General features: G+C 35.1%; 1 protein-coding gene across 3 annotated transcripts; it reads left to right on the top strand.

The window, feature by feature from the left end:
- The first annotated feature begins 3,756 nt into the window (after positions 1-3,756).
- Positions 3,757-17,234, top strand: LOC123547332 (DENN domain-containing protein 10-like). Of its 3 annotated transcripts, none has more exons than XM_045334348.2 (8): positions 3,757-3,823; positions 5,521-5,717; positions 8,103-8,331; positions 8,905-9,022; positions 9,755-9,895; positions 11,543-11,610; positions 14,245-14,339; positions 16,277-17,234. In XM_045334348.2, exons 1-8 carry the CDS (start codon positions 3,784-3,786, stop codon positions 16,436-16,438), a joined length of 1,050 nt encoding a protein of 349 aa, XP_045190283.2. In that variant the 5' UTR covers positions 3,757-3,783; the 3' UTR covers positions 16,439-17,234. The 3 variants fall into 3 exon arrangements, 2 of the variants coding, with proteins under 2 accessions (XP_045190283.2, XP_053407608.1); XR_006685626.2 differs by having other exon boundaries at positions 3,784-3,823; positions 11,543-11,699; positions 16,277-16,294; XM_053551633.1 differs by lacking the exons at positions 14,245-14,339; positions 16,277-17,234 and adding an exon at positions 12,662-12,677 and having other exon boundaries at positions 3,784-3,823; positions 11,543-11,699.
- Positions 17,235-18,589: the final 1,355 nt, after the last annotated feature.

Genomic DNA, 18,589 nt, shown 5'->3' with positions numbered 1-18,589 from the left:
TAATCTTGGAAAAATGAATATTATCGTATAAAATTAAAAATTTTTAATTTTTTTTGATCTTAGCAAGTGTGTTTTATGCCTTTATCTAAGTTTTAATAATTAAATGAAATGATCGAGATAATTACAAAACGAGGTTATAGGCAATTCAACTCTTCCTATCGAATTAAAAGTATTAATTTATGAATGATAAATAGTTTGCATTTTTTACTTTCAAAATTTTTTAAAAAGACAGACGACAAAAAGGTTTCATTTTTTAGTTAATTGCTTTTTTGATCGCGCGATATATATCATCAAGATTACGTCCTTATATTTTAAAATGTAAGTTACATTTTACAAGTTAGACAGTATGATGTCTTATAAAATGAACTATGCTTAATTTTATTTATTAACACTAGGAATTTTTATCTCAGGTAAATTATTCATAAACAAGTCTTGATTTTATAAAGAATTTTTTTTAGCCAAAATTTTAATATTTTCGTGAAAATTTTTAAAGGCTGAAACAGTAACCTGACATGTTAAAAAAAATAAAAGACACAAAAATATGTATAAAGTTTTAAAATTACTCCCTCATTTAAAAGGAAAAGCAAACGTTGGGGGACTTTTTTTCGCTCATGTTTCGTAAAATTTACCCTCAAACAATGTAGGAACCACCGGCTCTTAAAAAGCTATGGCCAGCGTGTGTGTGTGTGCGTGTGTTCGCTCGGGGGGGGGGGGTTGGCTTTAGGGGTGCAATTTCAAACCTCCTGAGCAGATTTCAACAATCCCTTTCCCTTATCATTAACGTGCAAAGTAGGGGGGAAAATTAATTGTAAAAAATATTGTTGTAGATTAATTTACTTCGAAAAACTTTGAAAAAATGTTTGGCACGAGGGGTTTTGCAGTGTAACCACCCCCTTTTTCCAATCAGTCTGCTTTTTTTTCCTCGGTTGCATTTTGAAATACTATAACCATTCTCTTTCTACGAAGGTACTAGTAGAAATAGAATTTAATTAGGTATAACTAATTGAAATCTTCTGCAAAAATTCATAAATAATGACTTTCCTATCACTGTTAGGGGGTCAAATTTCTAATGTTCCCCATTTTTTTTTTTCCCAACACATTCAACTTTTTGGGTTTAAGGATACGAATGGTGTTTTTCTTTTTTTTATTTTTATTTTTTTTTTTTTCTTTCTTTTTTTTTACAGAAATATCTAATGTTTTTGTAAATTCCATCTAGCAGCCGACAAAAACAAAAGTGCTAAAATAAAAGGGAGCTCTGCGTGACGTTTACATCGATATATACACTCAGCCAATGTTAATATGTAGTATTTAACGCGTGGAACAGTCCAGGAATAAGGTCAGTAATTCGGTCGAAAATGTGCTTCCGTGGTGTAGTCGAAAGAAGTCCATAATAAATAGATCCTAATTTTCCCATTTTTTGCGCAAATTCGTGTAGAACGAGTGCTTTAATCACCATTTTTCACTGCTAGAATACATTCTGCATGAAGTGAGACGGTTTTCATGTTCATACACCCCGCATGGCAAGTTTTGCAGATCGAAACCGGAAGTAGGTGTTTATTGGTTAAAGGTCAGTAATTCAAATCCTTCTTTGTTTCATATTAAAAACGACAACTTCATGTCGTCTTTACGTATCTTTAGAGAACATCACCTTTTCCTACACCAATTTTTCATGAAAGTTCTATCACAAATTAACGAAAAAATGAAAAGAAAATAGGGGGTTGAATAGTTCCTAGTGAAATGCCAGTCAGTTGTGGTCTGCTACCCTAAAAATGGCGCATATTTGCTCTCCTCCGCGCAATAAACACCGACTTCCGGTTTCGATCTGCAAAATTTGCCATGTGGGTTGTATGAACATGAAAACCTACTCATTTCATGCAGAATGTATTCTAGTAGCGAAAAGGTGTGATTAAAGCACTCGTTCTACACGAATTTGCGCAGAAAATGGGAAAATTAGGATCTATTTATTTGGGACTTCTTTCGACTACACCACGGAAGCACATTTTCGACTGAATTACTGACCTTATTCCTATAAGAAATGTTTCTTATCAAATTTCACACCATTTTCATCTCTATTTCCAAGAAAGATGTAACACCAAACATATTGCCAAGTTTCATTGTGAAATTTCGAGATTTTAGAGAAATATAGACATTTAATAGAAGCCACCCCCTACCCATTTACAGGGCTAAATTTTGGCCTTATGGACCTTTTATTGTATATTTTGGTAAAAGTTTCACTCTTTTGCATCATTTTTCACTGGGATTCTGAAATATCATTCATTCTGTCATGAATAAGACCCAGAAGGATGCATTTTGTGCATTTTCTGACATTCTGGAGACAAAGAATTGGCTTTTTAATCCCAGAAATCGCTGCTGAAATAGGCGCATCTACATAAAATAAGGTCAAAATTCAAAAAATTTCAAATTTCATTATTATTTTGCACTGGAAACACTCTTTTATATCATATACAACCGATTTATGGCTATAAAGACTAATTGCGATGTGTTCCGAGAATAGTCTTTTTTCAGCTCTTATAGGTTAAAGGTCAGTAATTCAAATCCTTCTTTGTTTCATATTAAAAACGACAACTTCATGTCGTCTTTACGTATCTTTAGAGAACATCACCTTTTCCTACACCAATTTTTCATGAAAGTTCTATCACAAATTAACGAAAAAATGAAAAGAAAATAGGGGGTTGAATAGTTCCTAGTGAAATGCCAGTCAGTTGTGGTCTGCTACCCTAAAAATGGCGCATATTTGCTCTCCTCCGCGCAATAAACACCGACTTCCGGTTTCGATCTGCAAAACTTGCCATGTGGGTTGTATGAACATGAAAACCTACTCATTTCATGCAGAATGTATTCTAGTAGCGAAAAAGTGTGATTAAAGCACTCGTTCAACACGAATTTGCGCAGAAAATGGTAAAATTAGGATCTATTTATTTGGGACTTCTTTCGACTACACTACGGAAGCACATTTTCGACCGAATTACTGACCTTATTCCTTATTGCGCGGACGAGAGCAAATATGCGCCATTTTTAGGGTAGCAGACCACAACTGACTGGCATTTCACTAGGAACTACATAACCCCCTATTTCCTTTTCATTTTTTCGTTAATTTGTGATAGAACTTTCATGAAAAATAGGTGTAGGAAAAAGTAATGTTCTCTAAAGATACGTAAAGACGACCTGGAGTTGTCGTTTTTTATGTGAAACAAAGAAGGATTTGAATTACTGACCTTTAACCTCTAACAATAGTATTAAATAGGTAATCTAGCAGCACTTCCGTGCTTCGGGTAATGGTGGAAAGAAAGAATCCTCCATTTTTACCCAGGTAAAGTGGCATTTTCAAGTTTTATGTAAGCCAGGTCCTGTTTTTTTTTATTTCATTGTGGCCTATACCTGACATTTTTGTAGCATTTTCAAGAAGATATTTTGCATTCAAAGAAATGTAAACAAACCTAATTACATATGTGTTTATAGCCACATTTTAGCTGTCAGTTTGGAAGATATTCCATAGTGTTGACTTATCAGACAAAAAAATCTCTCTTAGACGATACATTCATGACCCCTACTTTTCGTTGTGTTCTTTTGTGGTTTATAGGTCATTTAAGGACATAAGGCTATTAATCTTTTTTAAATGGGCCTGGCTATGTGTTACAGCTTTCAGAAAGTTGCTAATTTAAAACATATAGCAAATTAAATTACTATTGTATACCCTCTATGGGAAAACAATTGGCGTTCTCTAACCTTATTTTGGGTGTACCGGAAGTCATCTTATTCAAGATGGCAGCTCTCTGTGATTTGATTTCAGCCGGATTGATAGGTTTGCTTGTTTCTTCTCCTGTACGCTAACAATTCACAATTATGTAGGATTAAATTGCATTACATATCTGAATTGATAAAATTTGCCACTATCTTTCTGGTTTCTGAAAATACACTAACTTCCGGTATATTACTCCCATTTTTTGAAGAGACCATTAGTCGGACAGTTCAGTATTCGGAAATAAAAATAGAAAAATAAAGTTAGTAGATCTGTTTGTCAGTTAGTATTTTTGGTTGACATGCACTTTATCATACAAACAGTCTTTATGGGCTACTCAACTAGAACTTTAAGGTTAACTGCCCCTCATGTGAATATTTGTTTTATGTTTTTAGGCCTCCTATGCCTTTGTTTTTCATAAGATTTATCCCAATTTTCAAGCAGTACAGAATAAGTACACATGTCTTTCAAGAGAAGTTGTTAAGTTCGGAATAATAAATTTTCTCTTATATCACATGTACTTTGCTCAGCCACATTCTGTTTCCTTTTCAAAAATATTTTGACATTATGTCTAAAGACTATACTTCATCTTCATGCAGTAATCGCCTCACTCTAGAACTTGAAGAGTATACTTGCGATTTGAGCTTACTGCGTGCCTAACATATTTCTCCAAGTACTCCCAGTGTTGGTAATGTTACAAAAGATGTACATTTCAGATCGTTGCAAAAATTGCAAAATGAAAGTGAAAGTAGATTCAGCTGTAGAGATGTCAAAATGACAAACTGCTGCTATGTGCATCCGCGCAGTCTGGTCAGGATCCATGCTGTTTGCTAACGGTTTCTCTAATTGCAATAGGCTTTGAAAGCGAACAGCATGGATCGTGACCAGACTGCATGGATGCGCAGACTAGTCTGGATCCATGCTGGTCGCAAACACACTAAAAGTCAGCAGGGCCCTCTCTACATTTTGGGGGATTGGGGCCGGGGCCCTTGGAGGGGGGAATTTCGCGTCGTTTTCAAGGGAGGGGGGAATTCATTCTGGAGATATGGAATGTCACCGACACTGACTGGTTCGATCCTTGGCTTGGTTTTGCTCTTTTCTCTGAGGTTTACTTTATGCACAACACAACAAAAAATTTAAATTAAGGTCAAATATTTCTTAGCAAAAATTATTCAGAGTTTAATATATAATTATTCACACTAACGTCATCGTCATTATCGGTAGCACTAGCAGTATCCACGAACATTGTCTCAGCAGCAGCCGGAGCAGGGCTTCCCTTCATCATATCTACCTGATTGTGCATGTCTGGCCCTGGTGAAACAGCGGTGTCCGTGACAGTAGTTTGTTTTTTGAGGGCATGCTGCTTAAAAAGCAAATCTGTCTTTGCGCATTTCGCCCCTGTTGCATCCGTGATCTTTTTACGGTATGATTTTGCATTATGCGACATTTTTTTTTCAAAGGGAAGTAACTTTGCATACACGCATCTGGGGAACTGAAAAACGCGCGTATTATACGGATCAGTAAAACTTTATCAGGCCCATTAAGTTACGAGACGCTCCTAAGACTATCAGGTATCGATTTTTTTAGTGAATTTTTTTTTCTTTCGAGGGGGAATTTTTCTATACTTGGGGGGAAAAAAACATACTATTTCGAGGGGGGAACGGGGCCGAATTTCGGCCCCAAAAATCGGCAAACGAGGGCCCTGCAGTCACTATGTTGGTTTTCTCATGGCGCGGCTCATATCTTCTTTTTTATTGCAGAGAAGGATACAAATGATGATATTTTATGGACATGGTCATATCCCATGGTTACTGAACAACAGAGAGCATTGTTCACTAGGAAATGTTGTCTCAGTCAAGGAAATGAACATTTTGTTGAATTTCTATACAGTCAGCTGGGCCGTCAATGGTATTACATCTTTACTCGCAAAGTTGACGACAGAGATAACTTACCCAAGGTATACAACATGTGTTGAAATTGTTTCGTTTTAGGAAAAGTTCCCCCATGACTGAGCTTTTTAGGTCACCTGTCACGAAGTGACATGGTGAGCTATTGTGACCGCTTGATGTCAACAATATGTAAAAAAATCTTCTTCTTGAAAACCACTGGGCAGAATTACACCAAACTTCACAGGAATGATCCTTGGATGGCCCCCTTTCAAAATTGTTCAAAGAACTGAATTCCATGGAGAACTCTGGTTGCCATGGCAACCGAAAGGAAAAACTTTAAAAATCTTCTTCTTGAAAACCAGAAGCCCTAGAGCTTAGATATTTGGTTTGAAATATTGCCTAGTGAACCTCTACCAAGTTTGTTTAAATCGTGACCCCGGGGTCAAAATTGACCTCGCCCCAGGGGTCACTTGATTTTACATAGGAAAATCTTAAAAAATCTTCTTCTCAAAAAGCAGAAGCCCTAGAGCTTAGATATTTGACATGTAGTATTGCCTAGTGGACCTCTACTAAAGTTGTTCAAATCATGACCCCAGGGTCAATTTTGACCCCGCCCTAGGGGTCACTTGATTTTACATATGAAAATCTTCAAAAAATTTCTAAAAATAAACCAGAAAGCCTAGAGCTTAGATATTTCACATGTAGCATTGCCTAGTGGACCTCTACAACATTTGTTCAAATCATGACCCCCGGGGTCAAAATTGACCCGGCCCCAGGGTTCACTTGATTTTACATAGGAAAATCTGCAAAAATGTTCTAGAAATAAACCAGAAGGCCTAGATCTTAGATATTTGACATGTAGCATTGCCTAGTAGACTTCTACAAAATTTATTCAAATCATGACCCCCGGGGTCAGATTGGCCCCGCCCCATAGGGTTACTTGATTGTACATAGAAAAATCTTCAAAATTTTCTAAAAAAAAACCAGAAGGCCTAGAGCTTAGATATTTGACATGTAGCATTGCCTAGTGGACCTCTACAAAATTTGTTCAATCTTGACTGCCCCAGGTTCAAATTGACTCAGCCCCAGGGGTTACTTGATTGTACATAGGGAAATCTTCATAAATTTGCTAAAAATAAACCAGAATGCCTAGATCTTAGATATTCAATATGTAACATTACCTAGTAGACTTCTACAAACTTTGTTAAAATCATGACCCCCGGGGTAAAATTGGCCCCACCCCAGGGGTTACTTGATTGTACATCAGAAAATCTTCCAAAAAATTTCTAAAAATCATCAGTTTGACATTTGAAACATGTAGCTCATATTACTCAGGTGAGCGATCCAGGGTCATCGTGACCCTCTTGTATGCCTTTAGCATTTAGATTTGTCAGTGTCCAACGGTCTGTCTGTTAGTTCATCCGACATTGTGTTATACATAGTATTTGACCTGGAGCACAACATTCTTGGATTGTTCTTTAGTATGTAAAGTTGTTCACCTGGTGTATTGTTTGGGATTTCACTGAGTAAGACCAGAGTTATGGTCCTTGATTTGGTCAAAAATACACATAAAGTATCTAAAAGTTGGTGTTGCACATATCTCAAAAAATATTCAACCAAGAGTCATGTTGTTCATCAATATGTTAAGTTACAAGTGCATTTGTGGTTTTATTTTCGACCCCCCCAGCCCCCAAACACACACACACTTTCACACACACACTTTTCACTTGTAATACTATTAATATTATCCTCTAGAGATTAGTTTTCCAGTTTGATTTCTTAGCAATGAAGGTAACAGTTCCTGTGTTTTTAGCTCACCTGAGCCAAAGGCTCATGGTGAGCTTTTGTGACCGCTCAATGACCGTCGTCAGTCGTGCGTCGTCCATCCGTCAACATTTTCTAAAAAAATCTTCTTGAAAACCACTAGGCAGAATTACACCAAACTTCACAGGAATGATCCTTGGGTGGCCCCCTTTCAAAATTTTTCAAAGAATTGAATTCCATTCAGAACTCTGGTTGCCAAGGCAACCGAAAGGAAAAACTTTAAAAATCTTCTTCTCAAAAACCAGAAGCCCTAGAGCTTAGATATTTGGTGTGAAGCATTGCCTAGTGGACCTCTACAAATTTGTTCAAATCATGACTCCTGGGTCAGAATTGACCCTGCCCGAGGGGTCACTTGATTTTACATAGGAAAATCTACAAAAAATTTATTATCTTTGTAATACCAGTAAGAATTAATGATAATTTTGAAATTATGTCTTGAAAGATGTGAACTGTTTTATCTGTTTTCAGGTACAGGACAATCTAATGTATGCTGTTAAGTTTGTTTTTAGATTCAAGAGGATGCGATGTGTAATTCTTGGGGAAAATAATATAAATTATTATGATGTGTGATTTTATGTTTACTTTTAGTTGCATGAAGATCAGATGTGTAATATTATGTTTTATTTTAGGTGCAAGCCTTCTCTTTAATTCTTCTAGCAAAAGATTTCAACCCAGAAAAATACGAAGCTCTTTGCCAGATTCTTTGTCAACGTTACTGTAAAACAGGTTCACCAACTTCAATACTGGAAGTGTATCTAGCAGTTGTGACAAAGGGAAAATGCAACAGCGAGGAAAATGGGAAATTTTCAACTCAAGATTATCAAATAAAACACGCTTATGCAAATTCAAATCTAGCTGGTAAGAAGTTTGTCTCTGTTAAATGTTCAGTTTTTAAAAGGGAACTTCATTACAATGATACTTCTGATTTCTGTGAGAGAAATACGTCCAGCGCATTTAGAGGTGCTGGTTGACTGTCTGCATGCTGTGCCTACATGCACACCCATGCCTGAAATGATACCGAGACAGGCATCTACTTTATTTCTTTGTAAGTTTTGTTAAAGTTGCCACTGGAAACTCATGTGGACAACTCGTCCAAAAGACTGTCAGTTATTTAAGTTGGAGGATAGTGTTACATACAGAAGAAACTCTTAATTTCTGAAGCTTTCCATGTTCCTTTGCATGCCAAGTGTAAAGCACCAATACATGGCTTTCTTATCCTAGTGTTAGTAATTTTAGTTTGGAGGAGTGGGGGCTCAATTTCACGACCCCTTGTTTCGTAGTGAGTGTTACCACTAGACCATTGCGTCTGCTCTGGTGGCACGTAGGATGTTCTTTCAACATTTAATACCTAAAAAGACACCATATGACTATAGATAGCTGTATAAACAAAAAGAAATATGGAGATATAATTTAATTTTTGGTAATTTCCAGGTATTATAGAGGTGTTTGGTGTGGAGACTATATTGATATACACAGCATTGTTACTAAAGAAAAGGATAGCTGTTTACTTCCCACCTCATTCTATACAAGATTTGTTACAGTTTACAAGGTACTATTGTCAGTAGTTCTTCTGTCAGTTTTTATTATATACCTATATAAATCCTGTCATATTTCACAAGTAAATATGAACAGGCAGAAAAAAATGTGTATTGTACATTTTGTATTGTATATTGCCGGACTACTTTCATTTAAATATGCATGACTGAAACAGTTCTATCAATAGTGCACACAAACACTTCACTCATTTCTATTTTAACATGAACAAACATTGAAGATTTTAATCAAGAACAAAACAACAAACAAAGAGATGGATGTATATAATAAAAGGGTCGCTACAATAGTACATTTTGTAGCTAGATCTGGGATTTTGTATTCGGCTGTTGTGGATTTTGCAAGGACGGATCACACTGTGGGCTTGCGCACCTCATGAGATCCAATCTGGCAAAATCCGCTTGAGCCAATACAAAATCCCAGATCAAGCTACTGTTATAATAAACCTATTGTATTTTACATACCGGTTAATTACTTTCACATGATAAATGAATACTCACATGCTGAACTGCTTGTCTTGCCTGTTACTGTAACCTCTCTAAAAAGATTGTGCTGTAATAAAAATGTTTGCTTAGCAGCCACCTAGATTAAGCAGCCAGTCAGCTAATTTCCCGAAGTGACTTCTTGCGCTAGTTTCAACTTAGTCTTAAGCAGTCACCTGCCTTAAGCAGTCAGATTATTTCTATCTGGTGGCTATCTGATTGATACAGGTTAGACTGTCATTTTGCAGATCATTGCCCGCTTTTGTGTGGCATCGCCAGAACTGGAATATAGTTTATCCATATGTTGAATTGGTAGATGAGGAGGTGGACCAACTGAAGACAAGTAATCACTATGTGGCGGGATTTACAGATGCAACTATCGAGTCAAGGTAGGTAGGTAATGACTCAAAGATTTAAATGTTTTCTAGTTCTATTCTTAGGAATTTACATTCATTGAAAAATGGCATCTTGTAAAACTGAATGAAACAATATGAAAATGTGAATAGTGTTTTGTTCTTTATAGTATATTTTTTGCTTCTGATAATGTTACTTAAACTTTAGCCTGCTGTTGGCAGGTGGTTCTGCATTTGCGACCAGTGCAGACCAAGATCAGCCTGAACATCCATGCAGGCTAATCATGAACTGCACTGTTTGCTATTAGGTCAGTAAATTTTCAACAAACACCCCTTTGAAGAATAAATGGTACTGTCCAAATTGAATGGTAGACCAGTCCATTTTAAAAATTTAGCAGGGTAAAGGTTAATAAAAATTTCAGAATGTTGTACTGCAAAGAATGAAATGAAATGGAACTTTTAAGTAATGTGCATCTTTGTAATGTCATGATACGTCTGACATCATTTTGATAAGGTGTGTCTTTTTCTCACACTTCAGATTAAAATTTGTTGCAAAATGTGTATTTCAACATAAACGTAAAATAAAGGGAAAATCAGTTCGTTTTTCTTGAATATGGGATACATCTCACTACAAAATGAGGCACTTTCCACATGTAATAAGAAATATAGCAATTGTCTCACTACTCAGTTAGGTAGATTCTGTATACTGGTACACTCAAAAAGTATACTCTATATATAACAAAGGATTTAAGTGTAATCTGTAAAAAAATGAAAATTTCAGAGACCTTCTATATTGTCAGGTAGACTATTATGATGGCAACATTACTGTAGGTCCCTTCTCAGCTTCCTTACAATAACTTCTACAACAAAAGACAAAACACTTTTGTGCATATTGCGAGATTAATTTATTTAGAGTCAGATTCTATTGCAGCAAATATTACAACAATGTCCACGTGATACAATATAATTATCATATTCTAAAAAATAAAATATTTTATTGAATAAAAACAAAAATTTTCTCTTGTTACACAACCTTATAATTTTCACGGAGTCTGTTTCATTTTGGTGACAGGACTATTTTAAAGGAAAGTCGGGAAACTGCAAGCCGGGTGCCTAACCCCTAACTCCTATTTATATATCTTTTTTACCCTCATCTTTTAATTATTTATTTTAATTTGGAGAGGGAGGGGGACTGCAAACAGAAAGGTGTCTCCATCCCCCCGACTTCCTTGATCTATTACATTCGTTTTTCTGGTATTAAATGAAAATTGAGCATGATACAGGTCGTAACATTTAGAAAAATTAAATATTCAGATAAACTGAAAAACCGCTGAATTACGTAAATGAAACACTTTCATATGCATAAGCAATATCTGAAACATTCTGATGCTTATTTCATTTATATGAAATTCATTCCCGAAACCCTGCTTAAAAATAATACATTTGCATGTTTTTCTCTTAAATTGTAAACACCCTGGATTTTTTGAAAAGTAGAAGGTGACTTTAGAAAGGTGTCACTAGAAACTGAATACTCTCCTCATTACTTCTATTTATATAGCATAATACCACGCCCTTGGCTATACCAAAACTAGTTCTGCATGTTTTGTAATGCTGCTATGATTGGACAGTAGTTATCCGCTATACGGTGTAACGCGGATAACTGTAAAAGATTCACTGTTTCAGGAGTGACCTTTATGACGTATTTGTGAATGGAACAGCGGGGCAGATAAGTGTAGCACCACATGCCAAAGGTAAAAGAAATGCATTTCAAGTGATGGTAGTGTTTTGCAAAAAAATCAGTTATGATCCAGTAGTAGAAACAAAGAGGAAGTAGTTAAAGGTATACACAGGTGAAATATGAGATGGAAAATTAAATTTTTATCACTTATTGTATAAACGGTACTTCTCCCATTTTATTGACATGTTTATTTGCAAAAAATAATTATTTTCTTACTTTGACCACATGGGAGTGCAGTTTCTACCATTCTGCTAACCTGCCCTACCTATACCAGGTTAAGATAGCAACTGAAAATTGCTATAAAGTATCATTAAAAAACAATGTCTCCAGAGGACTTGGTCACTATTCCTTTTATGTATATAGTGGAAACTTTAAATATCTTCTTGTCAGAACAGCAGGTCCAATTTTAAAATGATTTTACACCAGTATTTCTTTGGTTACCCTTGGCTATATGTATGAAGTGGAAAGTATTTGATATTGTCTCTTAGTATCCAGTGTCATCATTCCTCCAACCTCTTACTGTAAAATCACTTAATTTCATTGGCATGAAATTTCGTGGTTTTGGTCAAAATGGCAATTTCGTGGGGATATGAATTCGTGGATTTCAACTTTTGAACATAAAGTGAGTGGGAATTTAATTTGTTCATTGGGATTAAATTTCGTGGATTGATTCAACCACGAAATCCACGAAAAGTAGTCCCCCACAAATATTAATGATTTCATAGTATAAGAATAAGTTAAGGAATGACATTCACCTGTTATTGTACTCAATTGTACCATTTGATGCTAAACAAGGAAACCACTTAAGAAGAATTTGTATGCTAGATTTGTTGTGTAACTAGAATAATTAATATTTTTAGGGGACTAATTTTTGTAGGTTTCATGGTTAGGTCAAGAATTAAATCACAACAAACAAGTAAAATTCCTATTTTTTATCTTTAAAAGCTGAAATCTTATGAATTCATATCCTTAATTTTTACTAATTGAAATTTTCTTGTAAAAAAAATGGTGAAAAATTAATTTCAGCCACTCATTCTTGATAGGTGAATTTTTCCGTATTTCAGATGCACTTGCAATGGGAATCTTAGACATGCATGTTTATGTGAAACTGATTGAAGACAAAGAAATAAATCAGCAGCAAGTGATAAAGGTTTGCAAAACTAATGAAGTTTTTGTCGACTTTTCTTTAACGCTAAATATTTAAAATTTTATACATTTTTTGTCAACAATAGATGAGTAAGGCCTTCAACCGTAACTTTTTTTTTTGCATTTTGCATTACGTCAAGCACATACAGATGTGCATTGGCACCTGCATGTAGTGCTCAAGGTTATTTTTGCTGGTAAGGAAGTACTTTTTTAGTACAAAATAATATGATTTATACATGATCAGAAATTCTTTGCAAAATATATTTAAGTAAAGATATAGATGAAAAAATGTACCCAAACATAAAGATATAAGCACAACCATAAAAAATGTGAAAGAAATCTGGAAATTTCATAGGACTAATTGACAATTTTAAGCTCATCTGATTTTTTGAAAAAAAATGATGAGTTACTGTCATCACTTGATTGGCGTCGGCGTCGCCTGGTTAAGTTTTATGTTTAGGTCAGCTTTTCTCCTAAACTATTAAAGCTATTGCTTTGAAACTTGCAACACTTGTTCACCATCATAAGCTGACCCTGTACAGCAAGAAACATAACTCCATCTTGCTTTTTGCAAGATTTATGGCCCCTTTTGTACTTAGAAAATATCAGATTTCTTGGTTAAGTTTTATGTTTAGGTAAACTTTTCTCCCAAACTATCAAAGCTATTGCTTTGAAACTTGGAATACTTGTTCACCATCATAAGCAGACCCTGTACATCAAGAAACATAACTCCATCTTGCTTTTTGCAAGATTTATTGCCCCTTTTGGACTTAGAAAATCAGTTTTCTTGGTTAAGTTTTATGTTTAGGTCAGCTTTTATCCTAAACTATCAAAGCTATTGCTTTAAAACTTGCAACACTTGTTCACCATCATAAGTTGACCCTGTACAGCATGAAACATAACTCCATCCTGCTTTTTGCAAGATTTATGGCCCCTTTTGGACTTAGAAAATATCAGATTTCTTGGTTAAGTTTTATGTTTAGGTCAACTTTTTCTCTTAAACTATCAAAGCTATTGCTTTGAAACTTGCAACACTTGTTCACCATCTTAAGCTGACCCTGTACAGCAAGCAGCGTAACTCCATCCTGCTTTTTGCAATAATTATTGCCCCTTTTGGACTTAGAAAATCATTTTCTTGGTTGAGTATTATGTTTAAGTCAACTTTTCTCATAAACTATCAAAGCTATTGCTTTAAAACTTGCAACAGTTTTTCACCATCATAAGTGGACACTGTACATCAAGAAACATAACTCTATCCTGCTTTTTGCAAGAATGATGCCCCTTTTTAGACTTAGAAAATCATGGGTAGGACAATATTTCTATTACACAAAAAAAATCAGATGAGCGTCAGCACCCGCAAGGCGGTGCTCTTGTTTAACCTAAGAATTTGAACAATTTTCTCTGTAAATGAGATAGGATGGTTGTTGTAGAAAAATTATACTTCAAAGCCAATGCCTCATTCTCATGATAAGGTCTGAATTTGTTCACTTTTGTATTTCAGATGCACTTGCAATGGGGAAATTACATAAAGACATTGCCATGTTTATGGTGAAACTGATTGAAGACGAAGAAATAAATCAGCAGCAAGTGATAAAGGTTTGCAAAACTAATGAAGTTGTCGACTTTTCTTTAACGCTAAATATTTAAAATTTTATACATTTTTTGTCAACAATAGATGAGTAAGGCCTTGAACCGTAACTTTTTTTTTGCATTTTGCGTTACGTCAAGCTCATACAGATGTGCATTGGCACCTGCATGTAGTGCTCAAGGTTATTTTTGCTGGTAAGGAAGTACTTTTTTAGTACAAAATAATATGATTTATACATGATCAGAAATTCTTTGCAAAATATATTTAAGTAAAGATATAGATGAAAAAATGTACCCAAACATAAAGATATAAGCACAACCATAAAATGTTGAAAGAATTCTGCAAATTTAGTATGACTTAAATTGCAAATTTTACATCACTGATCTGTGAAGAAAAATGATGAGTTACTGTATCACTTGATTGGCGTCGGCGTCGCCTGGTTAAGTTTTATGTTTAGGTCAGCTTTTCTCCTAAACTATTAAAGCTATTGCTTTGAAACTTGCAACACTTGTTCACCATCATAAGCTGACCCTGTACAGCAAGAAACATAACTCCATCCTGCTTTTTGCAAGATTTATGGCCCCTTTTGGACTTAGAAAATATCAGATTTCTTGGTTAAGTTTTATGTTTAGGTCAACTTTTCTCCTAAACTATCAAAGCTATTGCTTTGAAACTTGCAACACTTGTTCACCATCATAAGCTGACCCGTACATCAAGAAACATAACTCCATCCTGCTTTTTGCAATAATTATTGCACCTTTTGGACTTAGAAAATCAGTTTTCTTGGTTGAGTATTATGTTTAAGTCAGCTTTTGTCATAAACTGTCAAAGCTATTGCTTTAAAACTTGCAACAGTTTTTCACCATCATAAGCGGACACTGTTCATAAAGAAACATAACTCTATCCTGCTTTTTGCAAGAATGATGGCCCTTTTTAGACTTAGAAAATCATGGGTAGGACAATATTTCTATTATACAAATCAGACGAGCGTCAGCACCCGCAAGGCGGTGCTCTTGTTTAACCTAAGAATTTGAACAATTTTCTCTGTAAATGAGATAGGATGGTTGTTGTAGAAAAATTATACTTCAAAGCCAATGCCTCATTCTCATGATACATGATACATAGCTATCGCAGTGCAGCAAGATTGTGATGCAATGCATGTGATTTGTGGGTAAAATGGGCATGATTTAGTTAAAACTGTTGAAAATGCATAAATGAAATGAAAATTTGCTTGTTTCACTGTAAGCTTGATACATATGTCACTCTTTAACATCATTATTTACATTTTCACTGGTGGCTGTGCCACTCTTGAAAATATTACGTATGGTGTTCTGCTTGAAATATATTTTGATCTCACACTGAAACAAACCGATAGGGTCCTTTATTCTTTAGCTACTTTAAGGGGGGAAAAAAAAGAGCTTAAAAGAAAGTTCTTTTGCTTTTATCATATATATGTTAGGAAAGAAGCTATTACTTCTAGGTGCAGATAGTAATATATGGCTGTCAGTTTACTGTTCAGGGCTCAGTTGTTCGAAACTTTTTAACAGGAGATTAAGCTAACGGTTGATTAACTTTCAGGATTATTTGAAATTGTACATCTCAGAAGACTTAGAAATACAAATGTATGAGTTAAGAATAATGACCACTGAATAATCTTTACAATAAAATCAAAACATCATTCTAGAATTTCCCACCAAGAATAGTATTTTGAATCAAACTTTAACTGACGGTTAGTTTAACTGCCGGTTAAAGTTTCGAACAGCTGGGCCCTGGCTGTTAGGAGGCAGAGCCTTCTTACCATGTATCAACTATCAGTTTCTCTTTTGCCAAATATTCCCATCTGCATCTTCAGTCAGTGAAAGATTCTTTGGATGTACCGACAGCAATACAAAAACTGTCAGAACAAAACAGTCCCGACTATCAATCAATTTTAAACATGTTTCAGGAGGTAGCCAACAGAACCAAAGAGTTATTAAACAACCTAAAAACACTTGCTGAAGAAGATGGAACTATATCATTGGAAAGTCTGAAAGAACGAAAGATGCCACCAGCTACAGAAAACTTCCTGTTTAGTCTTGCTGCCTGTGAGGGCCTGGTTAAACTGTGATATATTTATTCATGTTATAGAGATTTTCCCATAACTGTGGATATTTAATTTTAAAAGAAAATATATATTAACGCCAGTTCACAGTGCCATAATTGGTTGTAGTAGATTGAAAATCAAGGACATGCAATCATAATTTGAGGAACTGGGTCAGGACTTGATTTGCACTTAAAATTATGGAGACAAAATAGAAAAAAAAAAGTATGAAAAACTGTACATGTTTGGCAATATAGGCATTTAAGGCAAGATGATTTGATAGTAAAAACAGTAATAATGATTTGATGACAGATACATTTGTTAACCAACTGTGGAATTGGAAAAAGAATCGACAGTTACTACAATAGAATGACATCAGTAAAATGGTTTAATTTTCCGTTTGATCTAGATTTCAAGTCATTAAAGATAGTGGTCTTTGATTTTTTATGCCTCATGTAGTTTGAGCCTCATGCTTCATATGAGGAAGCCATACAGCTGGTTTATGGAAGGTCAGTGGTTCTACCCAGGTGCCTGCTTGTGATGAAATAATGCACAGTACAGAAGGACACCTTGGGTCTTCTGCCACCATTAAAGCTGGGAAGCCGCCATATGACCTATAATTGTGTTGGTGCGACTTAAAACCGAACAAAAACAACCCAAAATCATTTAATGCTATCTTTCATAGATTAAAAATAACTTGTTTTGAAGAATAGTTATATGTTAGTTGGAGGTTATGTCATTCGAACTTTATACATGTGCAATATTGTGTATTTTAATAGTGTTACTATAAACATATTTTACAAAAATATATAGGTAATTATTATATACTTTGTTTTCATTCCTTCCCATCAAGTTTTCCTATAGATATATGAGAAAAATCTTTAGCACATGTGTCCAATTGTCTGTTTCTGGCAAACTGTCCTGCATTGTCATTTATTAAGAAATTCAGTTAAACGTGCTTTAAAGCTTGGACAATACGATTTAGTGACACAAACATCATAAATTGTGATCCCACAGGCGTCGTGACCTTAACCTTTAAGAAAAGGACGTTGATAATGGCACCCTGTCATTTTAAGTAACAGCTGTGTATAGTCCGAGGCAGATTCAAGGACTGAAGAATAGTGTTCATGTTGTCTAATTATGTCAAGCCTCTGTATTTTCTTGATCCTTTGAAGGAAGTTCATAAAATTTGGGTGGAAGGGTCATCTCATGAAGTTGATGAGCAGAGCCTATGGGTCATCTTGTGAAGTTGATGAGCAGAGCCTATGTTCTAATTACACCAGGTTAAGATTACAACTGAAGGTCAAATGATTGGACTTTTTTTTTTTTTTTTTTTTTGAATTGCGTCTTATATTGTGAAGTTTAGCTCATCAAGTCAACAAGAACCCTTGCTTCAATTGTGTAGTCCCTAGGACAAGGTCAAAAGTGAAGGTCAAACCATTATGGATATCTACGAAACTCGAGTTGAATGTTACCTCGTCAAGATAAAGAACCTGTGCTCCAGTTGCATTTGTCCAAGATCAAGGTCACAACTGAAGGTGAAACACTGTTCTTTCCTTATAAACAATCTGCCTGCTATGGTCAATAGGAAGAGTACAGATCTACAGAACATGAGCTGGATCCCCAGTTAAAGGGTATGTTCTCTGTGATAATTTGATGGAAGACCTCGCTGAAGGTAAAACATTTGGCTAATAAATGTTTAGGCAAGAGGCTGCTAAATGTTTTAGAACCAGTATATAAATCTGGTATAATAATAATAATATTGTCCACAAACTTGAAGCTGTCCGTTTCTGTGTAAATGTTGTGCCTTTTTGTCAAACCGATTTAGAAAACGGGTCTAGAAATAGTTTAACATGTAGTTCAATTATTTACAATAGAGTTGTTACACTTTGAATACTTGTGGACAGTTTTTCTAGTTACCTGAAAACCGTTAAAACCTACAAAACCATAATGACCTTTGACCTTTCAATTGCAGTACTTTCACTTTCTTGCATTCAAACTCTCAAAATGGGATTTTTTTTACTTATTTTCAGTAAGAAAGATACACAAGCTGTCCTGGTGTTGAGTATACCCCCAAGAGGTACTTTTAAGAATATACATTTCAAGACAAACAGAAGATTTATTGTCCCCAATAAGAAAGCTAGTCATCATGCTTTGTGACCTTCATAGTAACATTCT

This window comes from Mercenaria mercenaria, chromosome 9 (assembly GCF_021730395.1).
Source record: "Mercenaria mercenaria strain notata chromosome 9, MADL_Memer_1, whole genome shotgun sequence".
NCBI lineage: Eukaryota > Metazoa > Mollusca > Bivalvia > Venerida > Veneridae > Mercenaria > Mercenaria mercenaria.
The sequence above is the reverse complement of the archived record's forward strand: the minus strand, read 5'-3'. Positions and strand labels throughout refer to the sequence as shown.